At 44.2% G+C, this 21886-nt stretch overlaps 1 protein-coding gene across 1 annotated transcript in view; it reads right to left on the minus strand.

Moving 5' to 3' along the window:
* Positions 1 to 21886, minus strand: part of ZMAT4 (zinc finger matrin-type 4) — a 376943-nt gene that overhangs the window by 286158 nt on the left and 68899 nt on the right. Inside the window, exon 2 of the mRNA XM_015145228.3 lies at positions 8587 to 8692. Coding sequence (XP_015000714.2) covers positions 8587 to 8688 — 102 coding nt within the window. The 5' untranslated portion in view covers positions 8689 to 8692. The remainder of the gene's footprint in view (positions 1 to 8586; positions 8693 to 21886) is intronic.

The following is a 21886-nucleotide window of genomic DNA, read 5'->3' on the forward strand; positions in this document are numbered from 1 at the left end:
CAGCAAAGGCATTAGTAGCTCTGGAAAGTCATGAAACTTTAATCAGCACATTTTAAGAATCTTAATTTTCACCTTTTTATCACTACCCACCGGACACTTACACCTGATCTCCAACCTGACTCACAGAAGCTAGAAAATGCCCTTCCAGCTGTTCCCCTGGATTAAATAGAAGCCAGCCAAGGCCAAAGTTCTGTTGGAAGGCAATCAGAACAGGAGAAACAGAAAAAATATATATGTTTTGGCATGTCTCTGTAGGCCCAATATGCCTGCTGCTACCATGATGAGTGAACAATACTAGATTCTGCCATTCCCGGGTGGGCTAAAGGGGCTCTTTCACCAGTACTGATATTACATCAAGATTCAGAGATGTTTGAAAACTTTCCCACTGGCTTGAAGAAACCTCTTTGCCATAACTATAAAACTGTCACCCATAACTCATGTCTTGACATAGGGGTCTCAAGTAGACTAATGCTTAATGTATTAATACATCATCCCCTCTTCTGGTGCAGACATCTAGGCCTTCATCAAAACTGTCCCACCCCTCCCCTCCTGCAGTCCACCCCACCTCCAGCCCCCCAGCCTGTGCATCCCCTGGCAGTGTCAGTAAATGACAGCCAGGAGCAAAGCTGTACAGTGGGGAGCAGGAGAAGTATGGCAAGAATGCACAAAAACACTCAGCGCATGGCTCCCACCTGCCCTCAGGAAGCTCGCAGTCCTCTTGGGAGGGACGAGGATGCCTAACCACTGATTTCATGAGACATGTGGCACAGCAACACAAGGCTTATTAGGGTTCAGAGGAACGGACAAGCAACTGGGCTGGTGCATGTATGGCTGGCTTGATGGGATCTGCCCAGCAAGAGTTCTTCCCACTCTCCTAGGTCTGCTCAGTACCTTCTTCCTTTGGCTGTGTGTGTGTGTGTGTGTATGAATTCCTTTATTAATATATATGTATGTATTCTAAATATATATTATAATATATAGAGAGAATATATAGAGAATATATATGTTTTTATATGTTCATATATATATATATATATATATATATATATATGGAGAGAGAAAGTCCTTACTTAACATCATCCATAGGTTCTTGGAAACTGAACCTTTAAGTGAAACCAGGTCTAGCAGGTCCTCAAGTAACATCATTTCATTCAATGTAATTTCAGTATAACATTGATGAGGAAAAATATTGGTTCCATTATACGGCATTTCACTTAATGTCACAGTTTACAAAAACCCATGCACAACATTATGGACTTTCCGTGTGTGTGTGTGTGTGTGTATGCGAATGTATGTGTGTATGTGTGTGGGTGGGTGGATGTATATGTGTATATATGTGTGTATGTGTGCGTTTGTGTATGGGTGTGTATGTGTGTGCATTTATGTGAGTATTGGCGTGTATCTGTGGATGTGATTTAAGTGGGTATGCGTGTGCGGGTGTGGATGTTTACATGTGTATATGGGTGTGTGTGTGTGTGTGTTTGTGTGTGTATGTGTGTGGGTGTGTGGGGTGTTTGTGTGTATGTCTGTGAGAGTGTGTGTATAGTGTGTGCTTATGTATATGTGTGTGTGTGGTGTCTGGGGATGTATGTGTGTTTATGTGTATGTGTGTACATGTGTGTACATGTGTGTATGTGCATGTGTTTATGTGTGCATTTGTGTGTGTATGTGTGTACGTGTGTGAGTGTGTGTTTTGGTGTTTATGTGTGTATCTGTATGTGGGAGTGCATGTATGTGTGTATGTGTGTGTATGTGTGTGGGGGAGTATCTGGGGTGTGTGTGTATGTGTATGCATGTATGTGTGTGTGTATGTGTCTGTGTGTGTCTATGTGTATGTTTAGGTGTGTATGGGTGTGTGTGTGTATGTCCGAGTATATGTTTATGTGTGCATTTGTGCATATGTATGTAGGTGTGTTTATGTATGTGTATATGCATGGAGAGTGTCAGGGGGTATGTGTATGTGTGTATATGTGTATGTATGTGTATGTGTGTATGCGTGGGTGTGGGTGTGTTGCAGTGGGTGTATTTACGTGTGCATATATGTGTGTGTTTATGTGTGTGTATGTGTCGGGGTGTGTTTATATGTGTATGTGGTGTTTTTGTGTATATGTATATGTGGGTGTTTATGTGTATATGTGTGTGAGTTTAAGTGTGTGTGTCTGTGTGTGGATGTGTGGATGTGGGTATGTGTGTGGGTATTTATGTATGTCTTTATGTGGGTGTATGTGTGTGTGTTTATGTGTGCGTTTGTGTGTATGTGGGGGTGTGTGTGTATATGTGTTTATGTGTGGGGTGTGTATCTGTGTGTGTTTATGTGTGTATGTGTGGGGGTTGGGGTGTATATGTGTTTATGTGTATGTGTGTGTATGTGTATGTGTGTATGTGTGAATGTGTGTGTTGGGGTGTGTGTATGTGTGTGTATAAACACACGTGTATGTGTGTGTTTATGTGTGGAGGTGTGTTTGTGTGTTTGTGTGTGTATGTGTGGGTGTGTGTATATGTGTGCATACGTGTTTTGTTTTGAGACGGAGTCTCACTGTGTCACCCAGGCTGGAGTGCAATGGCACCATCTCGGCTCACTGCAAGCTCCACCTCCCGGGTTCACACCATTCTCCTGCCTCAGCCTCCCGAGCAGCTGGGACTACAGACACCCACCACCAGGCCTGGCTAATTTTTTGTATTTTTAGTAGAGACGGGGTTTCACCGTGTTAGCCAGGATGGTCTTGATCTTCTGACCTCATGATCTGCCCACCTTGGCCTCCCAAAGTGCTAGGAATACAGGTGTGAGCCACCACGCCCAGCCATGTGTGTGTATGTTTGTGTGTGTGTTTATGTGTGTATTTGTGGATGTGGGCGTGTGTGGGTGTTTATGTATGTCTTTATGTGGGTGTATCTGTGTGTGTTTATGTTTGCATTTGTGTGTATGTAGGTGTGTGTTTGTGTGTATGTGGGCGGACTCTGTGTATCTGTGTGTGTGTATGTGTGTATGTGTGGGGGGTGGGGTGTATGTGTGTTTATGTGTATATGTGTGTATATGTGCATGTGTATGTGTGTATGTGTGGGTGTGGGTGTGTGTGTTGAGCGGGTGGGTGTGTGTTTGTGTGTGTGTATAAACACGTGTATGTGTATGTTTATGTGTGTGTGTTTCTGTGTGGGGATGTGTTTGTGTGTTTATGTGTGTATATGTGTATTTGTGTATATGGGTGTGTTTATGTGTGTATGGGTGGGTGTCTATGTGTGTGTGTGTATAAACACGTGTGTATGTGTGTGTTTAATGTGTGGGTGTGGGTGTGTTTGTGTGTGTGTTTATGGGTGTGTTTGTGTGTGTGTATATGTGGGTGTGTGTATGTATGTGTTTATGTGTGTATATGTGTATGTTTATGTGGATGTTTATGTGTGTGTGTGTTTATATGTGCATTTGTGTTTATGTGTGTGTTTGTGTGTATGAGTGTGTGTTTATGTGTGTAGGTGTGTGTAGGAAGTGGGGGCATATATGTATGTGTCTATGTGTATGTGTGTGTTTATGTGTGTGTATGTGTGGGTGTGGGTGTGTGTTGCGGGTGGGTGTATGTTTGTATGTGTGTGGAGGGAGTATGTGTGTATGTGTATGTGTGTGTGTACGTGTATGTGTATGTGGGTTGTGTGTGTTGGGGGTTGGGGGTGGGTGCGTGTGTATGTGTGTGGGGGGAGAGTGTGTATGTGTGTGTGTATGTGTATGTATGTGTGGGTGTGTGTGTTGGAGGTTGGGGGTGGGTGTGTGTATATGTGTGTGGAGGGAGTATGTGTGTATGTGTGTGTATGTGTATGTGTGGGTGTGGGTGTGTGTTGGGGGGTTGGGGGTGGGTGTATGTGTATGTGGGGGCGAGTATGTGTGTATGTGTGTGTATATGTATGTGTGAGTGTGGGCGTGTGTGTGTTGGGGGTTGGGGGTGGGTGTGTGTTTATGTGTGTGGGGGGAGTGTGTATGTGTGTATACACACATATATCATCTTTCTGCCCTGTACTTTTCTCTTCTTTCCACATTGCAGAAAGTCACTCCTTCACTCATACAAGAACTCTTTCCCTTTGCAGGAAATTATTCTTTAGCCACTTGAAACTGCAGCAAACCACACAAATGGCCTCCCTGGGAAACTGTTTTTTACCCCTGTAACACTTAGGCCCTTTCCTCTGAAAGTTTTGTCTTCCTTCTGTGTCTGTGTCTATTGACTCAGACTATTCGTCCAGTGAATAGAGACATCTAATTGTATTTCCTACTGAAACGTTAATGTGTTCTTAACGCTTAGCAAGTAAGAAAAATAATAATGCCTCTCTGTTCCCCATTTTTTTCCACCTGAGGACTTCATATGCAAAAAGAGATTTTTAAAGCATAGCATGTAAAGGTTTGGTTGACTAGACATATATTAGGTTTTTCGGTCCTCTTGTGCGAAGGTTCAGCCTTTTAAATGGGGTGTGCAACTATTAGGCATTAACCCATCTGTTTTGTTTTGCTCTCCTACTTTGGAAGACTAACACATAGTCTCACAGCAAAAGTCATACCAAAAGCCATTCTTTTCCCCAACAATACGCCCTGACCACCACCAACTATCTGTCATTTAGAAATATTCAGTTAAAGCGTTATGCTGCCAAATGCTTAAGAGCCTCACAGACTCCAAACTCTTCTTTCCTTGATATCCTGACCCCATCCTTTCCTAACACAATCCTGCCAGAGTAGCCCCCTCAATATTCCTTAAATATTGATACCAAGATTTTTCTCATTCCACTCACCCCTAAACTTAACCCATTTGTGGAGGCATGGATAAATCATGACATTCTCCAACAAGTCTTTCTTGGTCATAGTAGCTCTAAGTGATGCCTCCCTCTTTTAAATTGTAATATGCAAATATCTACAAAGTTAACAGCACCTTGTAGCATACAACAGGACGCCAAGTCGGCAAAATAACTAACACTTTCTTTGTATCAGATTCCACCAGTAGCTGCTTAAAAGCAGACAGCAGAATTCTACAGATCATGTGCTTGGAATCACACAGGCATTTTTGCCACACTGAACTATCTGTGACTTTTTCTGTCAATGACGTTTATGAGCTTCTCAGGGACAAGGATCATTTCTCATATAGGTCCAGAATCCCCTGCAATAACTAACACTAATATTGCTGGATATACAGAAAATACACAGTGGATTCTCACTGATTTGCCCCATAGGGAAGCTGAGACAATTATCAGGTTGAACTGAAAAATGAAATCATACTAAAACAATAAATCAGTAATAGGGCATGGAGACTAAATGTGACAACAGTTTCAATGAATTGAATGGAATTTTGATCTCCTAGAGACCCATTCCATAAGTCACTTCGGCAGGGAAGGTGTCTCTGGAGGGAAGGGGCAGATCGATAGAATCAGAATATCAGTTTTCAAATGGCCTTAGAGATCGTCTGACGCACGCTATCTTCTTAGAGAGAAAGAAGTGGTGCTGGAGAAGCCTCAACCAAAGCTGGAGAGACCGGAGATTGATATAAGGTATCCTCCGTCCTGACTGTGTCCTTTTCACATGCTCAGCAGCCTTGTGGCAAGAATGCACAGCTATTTCTCACTGTAGGAAGGGCCTTACCTTTGCCTGGAGGAAGGGAGGGAAATATCATTCAGAGTTCCCATCCACATTTAATGGGAATGCATTTAATGTTATCTTGATGATGTGTAACACTGTTAATTGCAGATCTATTGTAATTGCTTTATTTTCTCTGTCATCTAGCTACATTCAACAAACACTAACACATTCTCTAAACAATTAGATTGTGCAACAGCGAAGGTACAGTATGTTAACAGGAAAACGTGCAAAATGTGCGATCAAATAACTAAACACTTAATTGAGCAGCTGAAATTTTTCTTTTTTTTTTTTTTTTTTTTTTTGAGACGGAGTCTCACGCTGTTGCCCAGGCTGGAGTGCAGTGGCGCGATCTCGGCTCACTGCAAGCTCCGCCTCCTGGGTTCACACCATTCTCCTGCCTCAGCCTCCTGAGTAGCTAGGACTACAGGCGCCCGCCACCGCGCCTGGCTAATTTTTTGTATTTTTAGTAGAGACGGGGTTTCACTGTGGTCTCGATCTCCTGACCTTGTAATCCGCCCGCCTCGGCCTCCCAAAGTGCTGGGATTACAGGCTTGAGCCACCGCGCCCGGCCAGAAATTTTTCTTTCTTTAAACAATTTTTCATTGTTTTCAATGTTCTGACATTACTTTTCTAATCAGGCAATGTGGGGCAGGGTCACCAGTACAGTTTTGTAACACACCCACCCCCTCCACGAACGCTCACGGAACACCTGTCATGGGCAGGCACTATTCCAGCAATTATGAAAGATCAAATGAATAAAACTCTGTTCCTGTCCTCATGAATCTAGTAAGATGATTACTAATGAACACAAAAAGTCTAATAAAGGAAGAACATAAAGTACTAATAGGAGGCTATGGAATTTCAGAGCAGGGACAAATTCCCCCGTTTCCTTAACTGGGGAAAACATATTAATAAAACCATATGGCTGGGCATGGTGGCTCATGCCTTTAACCTCAGCACTTTGGGAGTCCAAGGTGAGCAGATCACAAGGTCAGGAGATTGAGTTCATCCTGGCTAACACAGTAAAACCCCGTCTCTACTAAAAATACAAAAAAATTAGCCAGGTGTGGTGTCATGCACCTGTAGTCCCAGCCACTGGAGAGGCTGAGGCAGGAGAATGACTTGAACCCCGGAGGAAGAGGTTGCAGTGAGCTGAGATTGTGCCACTGCACTCTAGTCTGGGCAACAGAGTGAGACTCCATCACACACAAATATGCATACATATATACACACACATACATATATATATGTATGTATATATGTATGTATATATGTATGTGTGTGTGTGTGTGTATGAAGCCATAGTCCCAGAAATTAGAAAGTCCTTACTTTCAAACGATGGACTTTTTTAGATAATTCTTTTGACTGCTAACACTTGGTTGCCTTTTAACAATGACTATATGAATTTTTTCACAGATGCTGATTTTAAAATTTTCATCAAACATTTGCTTTCATCAAAACATTGCTGCAAAGAGGTTAATGATGAATAAGCATATAACTTTGCATGTTTGGTAGACCTTACAACTTCCAAAGCATTTTCACAGGCGCAATTTCGATAGATCTCATTTGGTCACCACAAAATCCTGAGGAGTACGCAGGGCCCGTTGATTGTCTTTCTGGGTGCATATGTGTGTGTGTTATCATAATTATTTTTATTGTGCACAGAGGAATCTGAGGCCCACCAGAGTTTGCGTAATGACAGTGACAACTGGCATTTGTCAGACTTGTCAGACAAGAAGAAAATTGCTGGCTAAGCCTTCCAATCTAAAATTACTTACAAGTTCTTACACTTGAAAACTCATGTTCTTAGTGAGACCCAGTCTCTACTAAAAATAAAAGTAAAAAATTGGCTGAGTGCAGTGGCATGTGCCTGTAGTCCCCGCTGCTCAGGAGGCCAAGGTGGGAGGATTGCTTTAGCCCAGGAGGTGGAGGTTGCCGTGAGTTATGCTTGTGCCACAGCCCTCCAGCCTGGGTGACTGAGTGAGACCCTGTCTCAAAAAAAAGAAAGAAAAAGAAAGAAAGAGGAAAGAAACAAAGAAGAAAGAAAGAAAGAAAGAAAGAAAGAAAGAAAGAAAGAAAGAAAGAAAGAAAGAAAGAAAGAAAGAAAGAAAGAAAGAAAGAAAGAAAGAAAGGAAGGAAGGAAGGAAGGAAGGAAGGAAGGAAGGAAGGAAGGAAGGAAGGAAGGAAGGAAGGAAGGATTGATTCATGTTCCTACTGGTATATGTTCTCTTGAAAACAGAACATTCCCTAGCAGCGCTCAGCCTCTTGGGATCCCCCAGCTCTCTTTACTCCATCCACAGCACCTCATTCCCTCCTCACCCTCGGACACAGGCCAAACTCTCTGCTCTCATCCTCTGCTCCCAATAGAGGATTAAAAAGCGGTCTTTTGCTCCTCCATCCTAAAGAGCCAGTGCCACTAATGTATGACTTTGGAGAGTATTTGCACTTTAAAACTTGGTTATAACTCTGCAGAAGGCATTTTAATCGTGATAAGCATATGTTGGGTATTGGCCATCAGGTGGAAGCAATTTTCGGGGAGGAAGTGGCCAACGGCTGCTTCATCGCTTGTTGCTCTTTCCCTACAGTGGTTAACAAATGTCTTCTGAGCTTTTCTTTGGGGTCATAGGCGGAGACAGAAGCTGACACAATGCCTTCCACTCCGGATCCCTGAATGGAACTTTGTGGATGCACAGAAACAGATTTAACAAGTAGAGAAAGCCCAAGCAGAGTCTCCAGGGGCTGAGACACAAATTTTAAAAAAGGATCTGGGAAGCAGCCAGCGTCTGACAATGACATCCCCAACCCTCACTCCCAACCCCACACATATACACTTGTCCTGGCCTTGACCTCAGACTGTACAGGTTCAAGTCCTGTGGTTCTTCAAATCTGCCCCAAGTCCAGAGGGAGGATCCTGGAGTCCTACAACAATGACCGGGGCTGCTCTCTTCTGCATTTGCAAACAGAGTGGGAAACGCTGTCCTTACCTCGTAGTGGGCCACACGCTGCGATTCGGAGATCAGTTGTGCACTGCACACCTTGCAGTAACTGTCTGTAAATAAATCCTGATCGATATCGGAGGACTTCATCAGGCTACAGGAGAATCAACAGAAAAGAAAAATGAGTCCACTGCTTTGATGTTTTTTTTCTTTTTTTTTTTTTTTTTTTTTTTTTGAGACGGAGTCTCGCTGTCTCCCAGGCTGGAGTGCAGTGGCCTGATCTCGGCTCACTGCAAGCTCCGCCTCCCGGGTTCACGCCATTCTCCTGCCTCAGCCTCCGGAGTAGCTGGGACTACAGGCGCCCGCCGGCATGCCCAGCTAATTTTTTGTATTTTTAGTAGAGACGGGGTTTCACTGTGTTAGCCAGGATGGTCTCGATCTCCTGACCTTGTGATCCACCCGCCTCGGCCTCCCAAAGTGCTGGGATTACAGGCGTGAGCCACCGCGCCTGGCCTGCTTTGATGTTTATGCAGGATATTAACCGTCTGAAAAGCCAGGATCACAGTAACAGGTCTGACAATAGTGACAGAGGGATGGGTCTCCCTACACTCTTGACGTTACCATATCGATTAACTATAATACTTGCCTAGGTTATAATTTTCTCACAAATGCCCAACAGAGTGGCTATACCCTAAAAAATAGAAATCCCGCTATAGTTTTTCTGTTGGAACATACCAGACTTACATCTAATGCCTTGCCAAGAGTTTACGTGAGGGCGGGGCACCATAGCTCACGCCTGTAGTCACAGTGCTTTGGGAGGCTGAGGTGGGAGCATGGCTTGAGACCAAGAGTTTGAGGCCAGCATGGGCAACATAGATTCTGTCTCTACAAAAATAAAAATTCTAAATAAGAATTTATGTGAGATATTTTTACGTGTTATATATATTAACAAAATGTTGTAAGCACCTAATACATCCAACAATAGAAAGTGGGTTAAATGAACTTTGATACATCATCACGCTAGAAAATTATGTGGCTTCCAAATCTAAATTCAGATAAATTAGTCTTTAAGGGAATATTAGGAAAAGGTTTACTATTAACAAAAGAGATCTATAAGTATGTATAGTATTACACTAAATTTGTTTTAAAATATGTATATTGCATTAAAAACATTCCAGGAAATTATAACATAATTTTAAGAGCACTTATCTTTGGGAAATGACAGAAAATTGCTTTTGCAATTGTCTTCATTTTTAAATTTTTCTTCAACAATCACATTTTACTTTTGTAGTCAAGGAAGAAGTTAGCTTTGTCTAGAGCCTTTAAGCAGTATAAAATCTAGCTTAGAGTTAAATAGTTACACTTAGAAAATTAAAAAATAGAATCAGACTAAACTATAACTTTCCTTGCAACCCCATACTTTGTAACACGGGGAGACCTCACTATTCAAGCTGACTCTTCTCCATTTAGGGTTGTTGAATTCATAAAGGCCACCTCCACCACCGCACGCCCCAACTGAACCGACAAAGTAAATAAACATATTCTCAAATTCCAAACCCGGAATCAAAATGCAGCCAAGGATCTCAAGCTTCTGAAAGCGATCTATTGGGAACGGATCTTATGGCAGCTGAAGGATCTCATGTTACCGCCCTGGAAACACACCCCAGCGCATCCTATTGCTTCACCCAACCCACAAACTCCACTTGTTTCACCTCCCACCTGCCAAGCAAGAAGTAAAGACCACAGTAGATAGCATGCTGTATGGAGAGGCAGGAGAATCTCAGACAACAGCAATATGGTAGACACTTTGGACTTTATCTTATTCCACCACCATCATCTTACTTATAAGACTGCCCAAAGTTACATTGCTAGTCATTTGCATAGCCAAAAATACTGCCTTGCTTGCATGATTCCAATTTCCACAGGCTAGATCCATCCCAGGTCTGATGCTACCACATGGCATTGGGTGAGTCACTCAATGTTCCATGCCTCAGTTTCCCCATATAAAAATTGAGATAATAATATTTGCCATGCCTTCTTAGAAAGTGATAGTGAAGGGAGAAATATATGAGAAAGTGCTATATCAACCATAAAACTCTCTGCATTTGAAAGGGATCAGTAGTATATTTTTAATAACATGCTGATGTTGGCAAGATGTTGGCCAAGTCCTGAGCAATGCAACAAAATGAAGGACTGTGGTTCACTTTAGGTGATTTTTGAAATGATCTAAATAACCAGGCCACATTCATAAAGTATCTGCCTGAAATAAAAGAATATCTGCCTCAACAACTCCAATCTCATGTTCTGTCCTTGGCCCTGGCTCTAGTGGCTCATTCAGGGCATTTGTATTCAGCAATTCAAAAGGATTCACAGTTTCTGCTCCTAAGAGACAATAATGCCTGTGGTTTTTCAATGCCCCCAGCAAGCAATAGTTATGCCAGGTACCACGGTGTCTCACGGTTGACGTAGGCCTGTTATTTCAAGAAGGACCACACCTGGCAGGTGGCCCAGTTGGCCTGGAGTCTAGCACCTGCTGTGCCTGCAGCTTCACCTCCTCCCCCACAAGGCAACCTGTTCCAGAGAGGCCAGAAGCTCTAGTTGTTAAGTTTTTCTTAGGTTGAATTAAAATCTGTCCCACAGTAGTTTTTGTTCAGTGATTCTATCATTAGGTACAACATGGGACCACACCAGTCTCTATTTTTTCATGAGATATCCTCCCTAGAGTGTTTATGTGAGGGCGGGGCACCGTGGCTCACACCTGTAGTCCCAGTGCATTGGGAGGCTGAGGTGGGAGCATGACTTGAGGCTGAGAGTTTGAGACCAGTATGGGCAACATAGAGAGATTCTGTCTCTACAAAAATAAAAATTATAAAAAGGAATTTATGTGAGATATTTTCACGTGTTATATATATTAACAAAACATTGTAAGCACCTAATATATCCAACAATAGAAAGTGAGTTAAATGAACTTTGATACATCATCACGCTAGAAAATTATGTGGCTTCCAAATCTAAATTCAGATAAATTATTCTTTAAGGGAACATTAGGAAAAGTGAAGATAACACTCTTCTACTTCCTACCCAGCCTTACTATCTTGTCCTGAGTCTATTTCATTATAGTCCATCTTCAAAAGCAAGACCAAGAACAGAATGGGGGCACTCCAGAGATGGTCTACCTGAGGCAGAGGATTGCCAATTCCAGTGCCAACCCACAATATCGTAGTCATTTGTAATGGTCTCTATTCACGTCCCAGAATGTAAATGAAGAAGAGACGTTTTGATGATGAGAAACTGTAGTACAACATTTTGAAATGCCAAATGGGAAAAGAAAACTTACTAAGGTATATTTTTTAAGCCAAGCTCCTATAAGTGGTTGTGTTTAAATATTATCGTGTTCCCTGCTATTTCTAATAAAGAAGCACACGAAAATAGATTCACGGGTGACCTCGTTAATAGGAATCTCCAAATTCACTGCACACTCCTTCCTCATTATACAACCAACTGCAAAAATCAAACACTGTGAAAGAATATTCAAGGTATGTGTCGGACCAAGCAGGCCCGTAGGAGTCTGAGTCTCGGTAAAGCAGCTGTGCAACAGAAATAGCTTTAAAGGCAGAATATAAAATGTGTATACTAAAAAAAATTCAAGGGAAGAGAAAATATCATGGCTTTTTCCACTGTTTTATATAAGAATATTGGTTCGAACAAGTCCGTATGCAATTTTTAAAAAGGCAATAAGAACCCCTCTGAAATCGATGACACCTGAGTGGAATACCTGAACAAGTTACATTCCAGTGGGAGGCACTTAGTGGACAAGTGTCAACCTGGTTTTTACATGAGGGCTTTCCTCCAGAAAGAGAGAGCTCTGTCCATGTAGCTCACTTTAGACAACCAGAGGGTCTGATTTATGATGCAAAGACTGGAATTTCCAAGAAGGGAGGATGTCACTTGCTCCCCTCCCCCGGTTTGTTTAGAAGAGGATTTTAGCTTTACTAGCCTTCACTGTCTTCACCAAGACAGCTGGTAAGAAAAAGGAAGGAAAAAAAAAAAAAAAAAAACAAGATTTCAGTTTTTTTAGCCTTGTCCATGGTCCTGACGAGCCCATGCTCTACTCCAGCAGCTGGAGTAGAGACAGAGTCACTGATCACTTACTGGTCAGTCCAATCTGTCCCACCAGATCCAGTGTCTAGTGACCTCCCCGCTGGAAACATTTGTATCGTGCTGTGCCATGAGCCCCTGGGAGATTCTGAGGAGGGATAGAAGAGTAGAGGAAGAGAGGAATTTGATTTCCTGGGTCTGAAACAGAAAGCACCATCTGTACTCCCAGGCCCAGCACATTGCAAAGGCACATTGCAAAGCCAGGCACATTGCCAGGCAACCACTGGAGGGTCTGAATGACCTCTCATCACTCTGCAGTACTCACAGAGGATGGCGCTATCCCCAATGGAGGTAAGAGGCCTCCACCTGAGGTGGACGCAGTACTAGAGCAGGGAGTCTGGTCACATTCTCACGTGCTGTCCTGGGGGTCTGAGTTTCTACAGATCCATGTGTATAGCAGCGACAGTGTGAAGCTCAGAGGCGCATCTAGGTATCAGAAATAAAGGGAGCATCAAGGAGGAGTGCTTTTATTGATTCTATAATGGTCTGGGGAAATCTACTATGAGTGAGGCTCAGGGATAACAGAGGCACAATCCCTGTCTTCCAAATCTTTCTGAGCTACTGAGTAAGAAGAGACATACACACACCAACATCTAAGGCACAGGCAACTAATTCCAGCAGAATTTGGCTGATGGAAAGTGATATAGGATTTGAGAAGACAGAAAGCATTATCAAGAATCTCTTCAAGAAAGTTCTACTAGGGTTGAAAATTTGAGGATGGATAGGATTAGAGTGGAGAGAAATGAGTTCCAACTCAGAAGCTAATTCTTTTCCCTGGCACAGAGAAAAATCTTACTACCACTAGGCATGAGAAGATATATAGGAGGGGCATTGGTGGGGCTAACTTGGAATAATTTAACATAAGGAGGAAGGCAGAAAAATGCAAGGAAGAGAATCTCAAAACCTAGATGGAAGAAAAAGAGGCTGGGGGAGAACAGCCAGGTCCCGAAATGTTTCTTGAGGTGCAAGAAATGGCCTTTTTCAGGATCCTCAGATGCAGATATGAAACCTTCCTTTCTGCTTCTTTCTGCTTCTCAAGAACAGATTGAAGGAATGAATGCAGGCTAAAACTCCAGAGAGATCTGGGGCTTCATGGAAAAGAGTCATATTCTTTTTAAATTTTTATTTTAGGTTCAGGGGGTGCAGGTGCCTGTTTGTTACATATGTATATTACATAATAGTGGGGAGAGCACACCTATCCTTCAAATATTAAACACTGTGCCTGCTAGGTAATGGTGTAACCCTCACTACCTCTTCCACTCCTCCCCACTTTTGGAGTCCCCACTGTCCTTCTCTCCATCTTTATGTCTACGTGTACCCATTGTTCAGCTCCCACTTATAGGTGAGAGCATGCAATATTTGATTTTCTGCTTCTGAGTTAGTTCACTTAAAGTGATGTCCTCTACCTCCATTCCTATTGCTGCAAAGGACACTATTTCATTCTTTTTACGGCTGTGTGGTATTCCATGGTATATATGCACCAGATTTTCTTTATCCAATCAACCGTTGGTGGACATTTAGGTTAGTTGCATGACTTTGCTATTATAAATAGTGCCGCAATGAACATATAAGCACAGGTGTCTTTTGGGGTATCTGTGCAGAGGAAACAAAAGCATTATTTTAAAAAGATTAATATTCTTCATTCCATTCCATTTCTGATGGTACTGAAATAACTTCTGACTCAGAAAGCCCAAAACCCATGCAGGGCTCTTCAGAGGGAAAGACATTGGTTCAAATCCAGGCGTGGTTGCTTGCCAACTAGGTTGTTCAGCAACTTACACAGCCTCACTGAGCCCTGATTTCCTTAGTTGTAAAATGGGAGGAAAATTCTCACAGCGTTATTGTGAGGATTAGAAATAATGTGGATAAACCATCTAGCACAGACTGTGGCATAGCAGAGACACGCAAAAAGGGGATATTACCATCATTATCATTAATATTATTAATTTTGTATTATCATTATTCTTATTTTCAGAGGAATGCTGTAAATATTTAAGAAGAATAATAAATAGAACCACACGAAAGGCTAAGAGGGAAGATAACACAGTCGGTGTACTGAAATCATAGCTTTTATTGCTATTATAGTCTTTCTCTTTTGTGTCAACAATGCCATCCACAAAGATGGCTCGTTTCCACTGAAATGCAGCTGCCCACTCCTCCTGCCAGCTGAAACTTGGGCCTGTGAAGACCCCTTACTGCATAAACGTTTAAAAATCTATTTTTGTTGTCACAAGGCGCTGACCCTGATAGACGGAGAAGTTTGATGAGAACTTTGTCTCACCCTCTCATCCTCCCATGGGTGCTCACCTCCCATGACCTGCTTCCCAAGGGGATGCAAAGGGAGAAGTATGTCAATCAAAGTATGGCAGAGGCCCAGGCACTCCAGCAAACAGAACCCACAGCACTCACCGTGGCAGGCCCCAGGTGGCCGCCTCCTCCAGCCCAGTCCCTTGGGGAGAGAAGACCTTGGCTTGGTGTTCCCCACCAGGTGGGCATCCTTCTGTTACGATTTGGGCTATTTCCTTATAAAGCTTCTCTAGAAGATCTAATAACCTACTTTCCCCCCATACCATACTTCACTGGCCCTTTAAAGATACAATTTAAGACTCACGGGCACTTCAACTAAAGAGCAGCTCTTGCCTTTAGGGTAGGATTTCTGAATTTCCAAACTGCCACTCCGTGTGACTGTGCAAGCTCTCCAGTATCAGGGATTGCGGCTCCTCTAATGATGATCCCAACAGGACCTGGCCCCTTGTGAGAGCTCATGACCCAGAAGGAATAAAGATTTCACTGAAGTGCTTCCCCTGAGCCAGGCCCTGTGCTGAGGACTTTATATAAATCAACCAATTTAATTCCCTCAAAGAGCTGTGTAGACTTGCCTAAATGAGAAGACTCAAGGTTAGCAATTAAGTAACTCATCAAGAGGTCACTCAGCTCCTAAGTGGTGCTCAGTTTTCCAAGCCAGGGCCGACCCCTGTGCCCACAGCCTTTACCCCTACCCTGGGCATCTGTCCTCAGCACTGGGCATGCCCTTCGGTTTGTCCCTTGCCACCTCCAGCTAGGGACCACCATAAAAATTCATAAAGGAAAGCCAAGGATAGACACTCGGTGCAGAATTAATATGCTGGGGCCTGAGGAGCCTCGACTGTCCAGGTAGAGCCTTGGAAGCTGTTTCTGACCTCAGTGCTCAGACTCTCTTTTCTGCATTTGCCTGAACTGAGCTGAGACACGTTAACCACGGCCTGGACATTCTAGTTCTGCTTCTGCCTGCACAACGACGATTCTGCACCTCTGCAGCCTTACTCACCCTCGGTAGAACCATGACCTATTGCTGCCCTCCAATGCGGCCTGACACCTCAAAAAGCCACGGTGCCCTCTGCCCAGTCCTGCTGGACCTTCTCCACTCAGTCTGGGACCTCCCACCAGAGGATGCCCCCTGCCCACCCACGCCACCACCAAATAGCCTGGCTCTGAGCCCAGCTGCCTTTGGCAGTGCTGGCCAGTTCACTGGCTCCCAGAACCGAAGGCAGAGAGACTGAACTTTTCTCTCCTTCAGTTTGACAAACTCCACAGCAGACTAAAAATGCTACCAATTAAGATGAACTATGACCTGGTTATGAATGTGAAACAGACAGGAGGACTTCCACTGCTGTTTAAACTCAGCCCAATTTAAAAATTATTCATCTCAAAAAAGCAATTGAACTTGTTTCTACTTTGATTTATTAAAACAAAGAAGAGGGGATAAGACTCTGCTCAGAAGGGAGGGGAGTACGGGAGCGAGGGCAGACTTGTTTCCAGACTTGGTTTGCCCTTTTATTATCATTTCAAGTTTTTATTCCCTGAACCTTAAACCCATATTTGGTGCTTTGGTGGCTGTTGCCTGATGTTTGCTCCCTTCCCCCTGCCACTGTCCTTCTGAGGAAAGAAAAAACTCCTTGCTCTCTAGGCTGTCTACCAACAACAGGAAAAAGATTCGGGAGGCAAGCGAGTGGTTTTCGCAAACATCTCTGCCAGGCCTGCCGGTGCAGGAGCCTCAGAGAATGGGCTGGAAGCAGGGTCTGTCCTGTTCTTGTCACACCTCCCTCCACGTGAAGGTGGGTAATGCAGGGCTGGTTGCCGTGGCAGCAGACAAAGCAGACTTAGGGGGGAAAAAACAGAAACAAGAAAAGTACTCTAGAAATAAAATCATCTGGCCAGGCGTGGTGGCTCACGCCTCTAATCCCAGCACTATGAGAGGCCAAGGTGGGCAGATCATGAGGTCAGGAGTTCAAGACCAGCCTGACCTACATGGAGACACCCCATCTCTACAAAAAATACAAAAATTAGCCTGGAGTGGTTGCGTGCGCCTATAATCCCAGCTACTCCAGAGGCTAAGGCAGGAGAATCACTTGAATCCGGGAGGCAGAGGTTGCAGTGAGCTGAAATTGTACCACTGCACTCCGGGAAAAAAAAAAAAATGAAATGAAATCATCTTGGTCTTCCACAAAATCATGCCAGAGAAAGGGAACAGCAGGCAGCTGGGGTGCAGCACAGGGGAAAATGTCTGACCCTCACTCCCGGGGCCACCGGCTCCAGCACACACTTTTCTTTCATTCACACAACACCTGGGTTGACAGGCAGGGGAATCCCCCATGCAGCATCTGCGAGCAGGGTGAAGGTCAAGTACACAGCCAGTTTGAGGGACATTTTCAATTCCCTGTTCCTCAGGATGAGGACCTTTCTTCTGGTCTGAGGCTGTCTTCCCCATTCCCGATGTTGCTCAGATAAAGGAATCTGGCAGTCTAGGTAGCTCACCATACATCACCCAGATGCAGGTGCAAGCTCTCTTTCCAGCCTGAGCTTTGTTTAAAAAGAGAGAGAGGGAGAGGGAGAGGGAGAGAAAAATGCCCACACCACTGCCTTCTCCTGCCTGGCGTTGCCAGGAGCTGCATCGCTGACTCACACCACTTGAATAATTGCCTTTTAATGGCACCATTTTCTTCACTTATAAAACCAGGCTGTTTGATTCCTGACTCAGAGGCAGCGGCCACTGCTGGGCACATGTGCCTCACCCCAGCCCCGGGCCGTGGAACCATAGCTGTCAGTCTCACATGGCACAGGCTGGCCTGATGACATCTGGGAAGCAGAGCAGCGAAGGCAGCCCCAGCCTGCAGGGTGGTTCTCTGGTCCAACCTCCAAGGGCAGACCCATGCAGCTGATTCCTTGCCACCTCTCCCCTCTCTGATCCCTTGTCCTTTGTCTGCGTGGACAAGTCTGAATTGTAGACTCCAGGGGGCATGAGCAGAGCAGGTGCTGACCAGCCCAGCTCCAGGCTTCAGATTTTCACTGTAAATTATATGAAAATCCCACAGATTTTCTATGTAACTCACCAAATGGCCTCTGCTTAAGTCCTGGATGTACAACATCACTTGGATTCTGTCTTTATTCATGAAACGAATTTTTATTGAGCATTTACTACATGGCTGGTGCTGCTCTAAGCACTCAGTCTGCAGCAGGGAACAAGATTCTGATCTCATGGGAAAGGTTCACATTCTGGGCTCCAGCACACGCCACCCTCCATAAACACAGACAGACTTCCCACCTGCTTCAACACGTAAATAGAATATTCACGCCAGCTGGAAGACAATGGCTTTGGCAGGTCCACGTGTCATGCTTCTGGAACATCTCCTTACCCTGTAGGTCCTTGCTAAGGCTTCAGTACTGTACCTTTGCCTCCACCTAAGAAGACCAGGGACCTGAGTACCAGAGGCAGGTGGGGACTAGCAGAGACTCTGCAAGGCAAAAGCTATTCTGTCTGGCTTTCCAAAGGCACCCTGCCACGGCAGCTTTGAGGAGAGCCCAAGGTGTCAGGCGGGGACACGCAGCAAGCCCGAATGCGCCCAGCTGATGGGTCCGGGCAGCACGATGGAACACGGTTGTCAGGGAAAGCGCTGGTGCTTTTGTAGGACACTAATGGATAAACTCCAGCACCTTCTCCAGTCACAGCGGGCCCAAAGCATCTGCTTTCTCTTTCTGCACTTTCAGAGGGAAGAAAGTGAGTGATGTGTGGAGAGCTTGGATTTTCAACTAGTTTGCCACTTCAAGTCAGACCAAAAACAGAGCCCATATCATGGGGGAAAGCAGAGGCAGAGAGAAACAGAAAAGATCACTAGCCTGCAGAGAGAAGCGAGGAGAGGAGGAGCAAATATGAGGGAATAAAACATGCTCCTTAGGTTTCCCGTCGCTCATTCCATCACACCAAAGGGCTGTGCACACAGGCAGAAAAGCCACTTACATTTTAAAGAATAGGTTCCTACCCTCCCCCACTCAATGGAGAAAAGCCCACGTGGATTCCCCCACTTTACTATGCATTGACTACCTGAGTGAAGCAAGTACCTGCTCCAGACAGGTGGATTTTCTTAACAAGCTGAACGACTCCCTTCCTTTCAACGTGGATACACGCCTTCAAAAATACAGTTTCTAAATAAGTACTCCATACTGTAACTTGTTTACATGATTTATCTTCACAAGACTGCCCCTATGAAACCAGACAGATTGAGGGCAGATTTAAATGCCGCAATGGCATTCAGGGCCCGGGGAAGCATAGTTCCGCACCTGTATTCAACTGCAGAGGAAGGCACCGACCAGACAGACCAAGCTGCTGCAGGGAAAACTATTATTTTTATTTGAATCCATACTCCGAGGTTGCTGCAAGTGCTGTCAGTCAGCCAGCAGACATTCTAGCTCCCTTCTCCTCTATCGCATATTAACTTAACTGGGCTTCTCCGAGGAATTCTAACTGCTTTGTGCTGATTTGTCTCCTGACCTTCCCAAAATCAGTGAAAATGTAGAGTTCATGTAAAAGTATCTAGAGTGGCCAAGACAGGAAGATACAGGAATTTAAATGTTGCAAAGGCAGAGGAAGGGGCTCACTATCCAGTCACTCCCTACAAATGTCTACACAGCAGCCTACCCCATCAGTCCCATCAGTGAAATCTTTGCATTAGAACTTCCTTTCAGATTTCAGAGCTGGTCTGAGATCCTGTGATACCCCCTACTTTGGGATGCAGTAAGAAATTGGGAAAATAATGATTGCTTTGGGAATTCAGCCACTATGGGAAATTAACCATCAAAAGGTTATTGCATGTGTATTAGGATCATCAATAAACAATGGGGAGATTGATGAAACTTAACATATTTGGCCACATCAAGAGTTGGAGAAGGTTCCTGTATACATTTTCAAGTTCCTGTATACATTTTCACAGGAGGATAAGCTGAAAGTTAAGCATCATCTCATCAAGTTGAGCAACACAGCAACTGCACTCCTAATTTCAGGCAAGAAAAAGTCTTGCTCACGTACGACACAAGGCATGTAAGAGATGATGATAGTAGCATTGTTCAAACAGCAAAGCCTGTAATCAGCCCAAAAGCACACCTACAGGAGAGTGGATAAAAAAACTGAGGTACAGTCACAGCATGAATGGAGCATAGCAACAAACCAGAATATAGAGGAATCATAGCAATCTAATATTTATGTGAAAAATTTGAATCCAAAGGTCACATCTACAAGATCCTTTTTATAATGTCAAAAACAACTGAAATGAAAATATCGACATCTTGGGCATACATGTAGAAAAGATACAACTCTAAAAATGTTTGGCAAAGAAATGAGGACAAGATTCAGGATGACGATTGCATTAGGTGGGGAAGACAGAAGGGATGAGAGAGAAACACATGGACAGATGTAAGCGGTTGCCAGATCTCAGCTTTGCTTTAGAAGATGTTGTACGGGTGCTCATTCTGTTATTAACGATGGTAACTGATGTTAGTGATAGTGAGATGATGATGATAGATAGAAAAATAGATAGAAACATAGGTAGAGAGAAACTAGATAGATGATGGATTGATTGACAGAAACATAGATACATACATACACAAATAATGGCTGGATAGATAGCATGTAGACAAAAATGATGAGAGATTATTTTCTAGAAATGAATCTTCCACACCCTCTGCAATAGAGACATTGTTTTCTTTCCTTTCTCCTGGCCACAAAAGATCAGACTGGATTTCTCAGCCTCCTTTGCAGTTAGTGCACCATGTAATTGAGTTCTGGCTGATGAAATGTGCACAAAAGTGATGGACACACTTCCAGGCCTTGCCCTTAAAAACCTGCTGTCTGATCTAACCTCCTCTCCTTCTGCAGGCTGGACGTTGCTGCCCTGGTCAACTTCGGGAGCCACATGGTAAAGAAGGCAGGGTCTCTGAAAACCTTGGTTCCTGGATGACTGTGGAGCAGAACTCCACTTCCCCAACCCCTGGTGCCCACTGGACTTTTGTGTCAATGGGAACTAAACTTCTAAAGCACTAAGCCACTACGATTCCAGGATTTATCCAGCATGACCTTAACTAACCCTACTTGAACCTGAGTAACTTGGCATGGCTGGGGAAAAAAAAAAAACACGAAGTGCCTTTTTACCCAGTGAAACCTCTTATGTGCTTTGTAGGGGAGCATTGGAAAAAGCCAGAGATGTTCAAGGGTCTGAGAGTCCAGAAACTGAACCTGATCTCATCTCTCCAGCTCAGCTCTCTGGGTCATGGCACTAAATAGTGCAGACCTCACTGAGAACGCTCATTCAGGTCAGTACTACTCGATTTCTCATTTGAACAGAGTGTGGCTTCTGGGGGCTAGAATCAAGCAACTCATGGGAAAGCAAAGTATCATCACAGGACAAGGTGTGTGTCCTGGCACACAGACCGGGAGCATCTTTACAGGTGCACGGACCAGGAGGATGCTCGCAGGTACCAGTGGCACCTGCCAAGAAGGCTGCTCTGTTTCTCTCTGGTTCGGAACCCATGCTCCTCACCGCTGGCATATTGGTGTTGGTGCCTTACGGAATCTGCTTCGCCGTCTTGTGAGGGGCAAACAGAGCAGATGGCCCTGACCACTGGGATGCCAGGTAATGAGCAAGTGCCACACATTGAAGTCGCAGGGTCTTGTCACCTTGCCAGAGATGACAGCTGGGCCATCTGGCAACAGCCCTGATGCTGGGGAGGAGCCACACATTTAATCACTCCACCTCTTAATGTAGTTACACTGTCAAATTCTTCCCCCAAATCCATTCTTCGCACCTTTTAGCTGAGGTGAGCAGCAGTTGGCCAGTTTCCAGGAAATGAGACTGTATTGATATAGATTTTGATATAGATTCAT

Source organism: Macaca mulatta, chromosome 8 (genome assembly GCF_049350105.2).
Source record: "Macaca mulatta isolate MMU2019108-1 chromosome 8, T2T-MMU8v2.0, whole genome shotgun sequence".
Lineage (NCBI taxonomy): Eukaryota > Metazoa > Chordata > Mammalia > Primates > Cercopithecidae > Macaca > Macaca mulatta.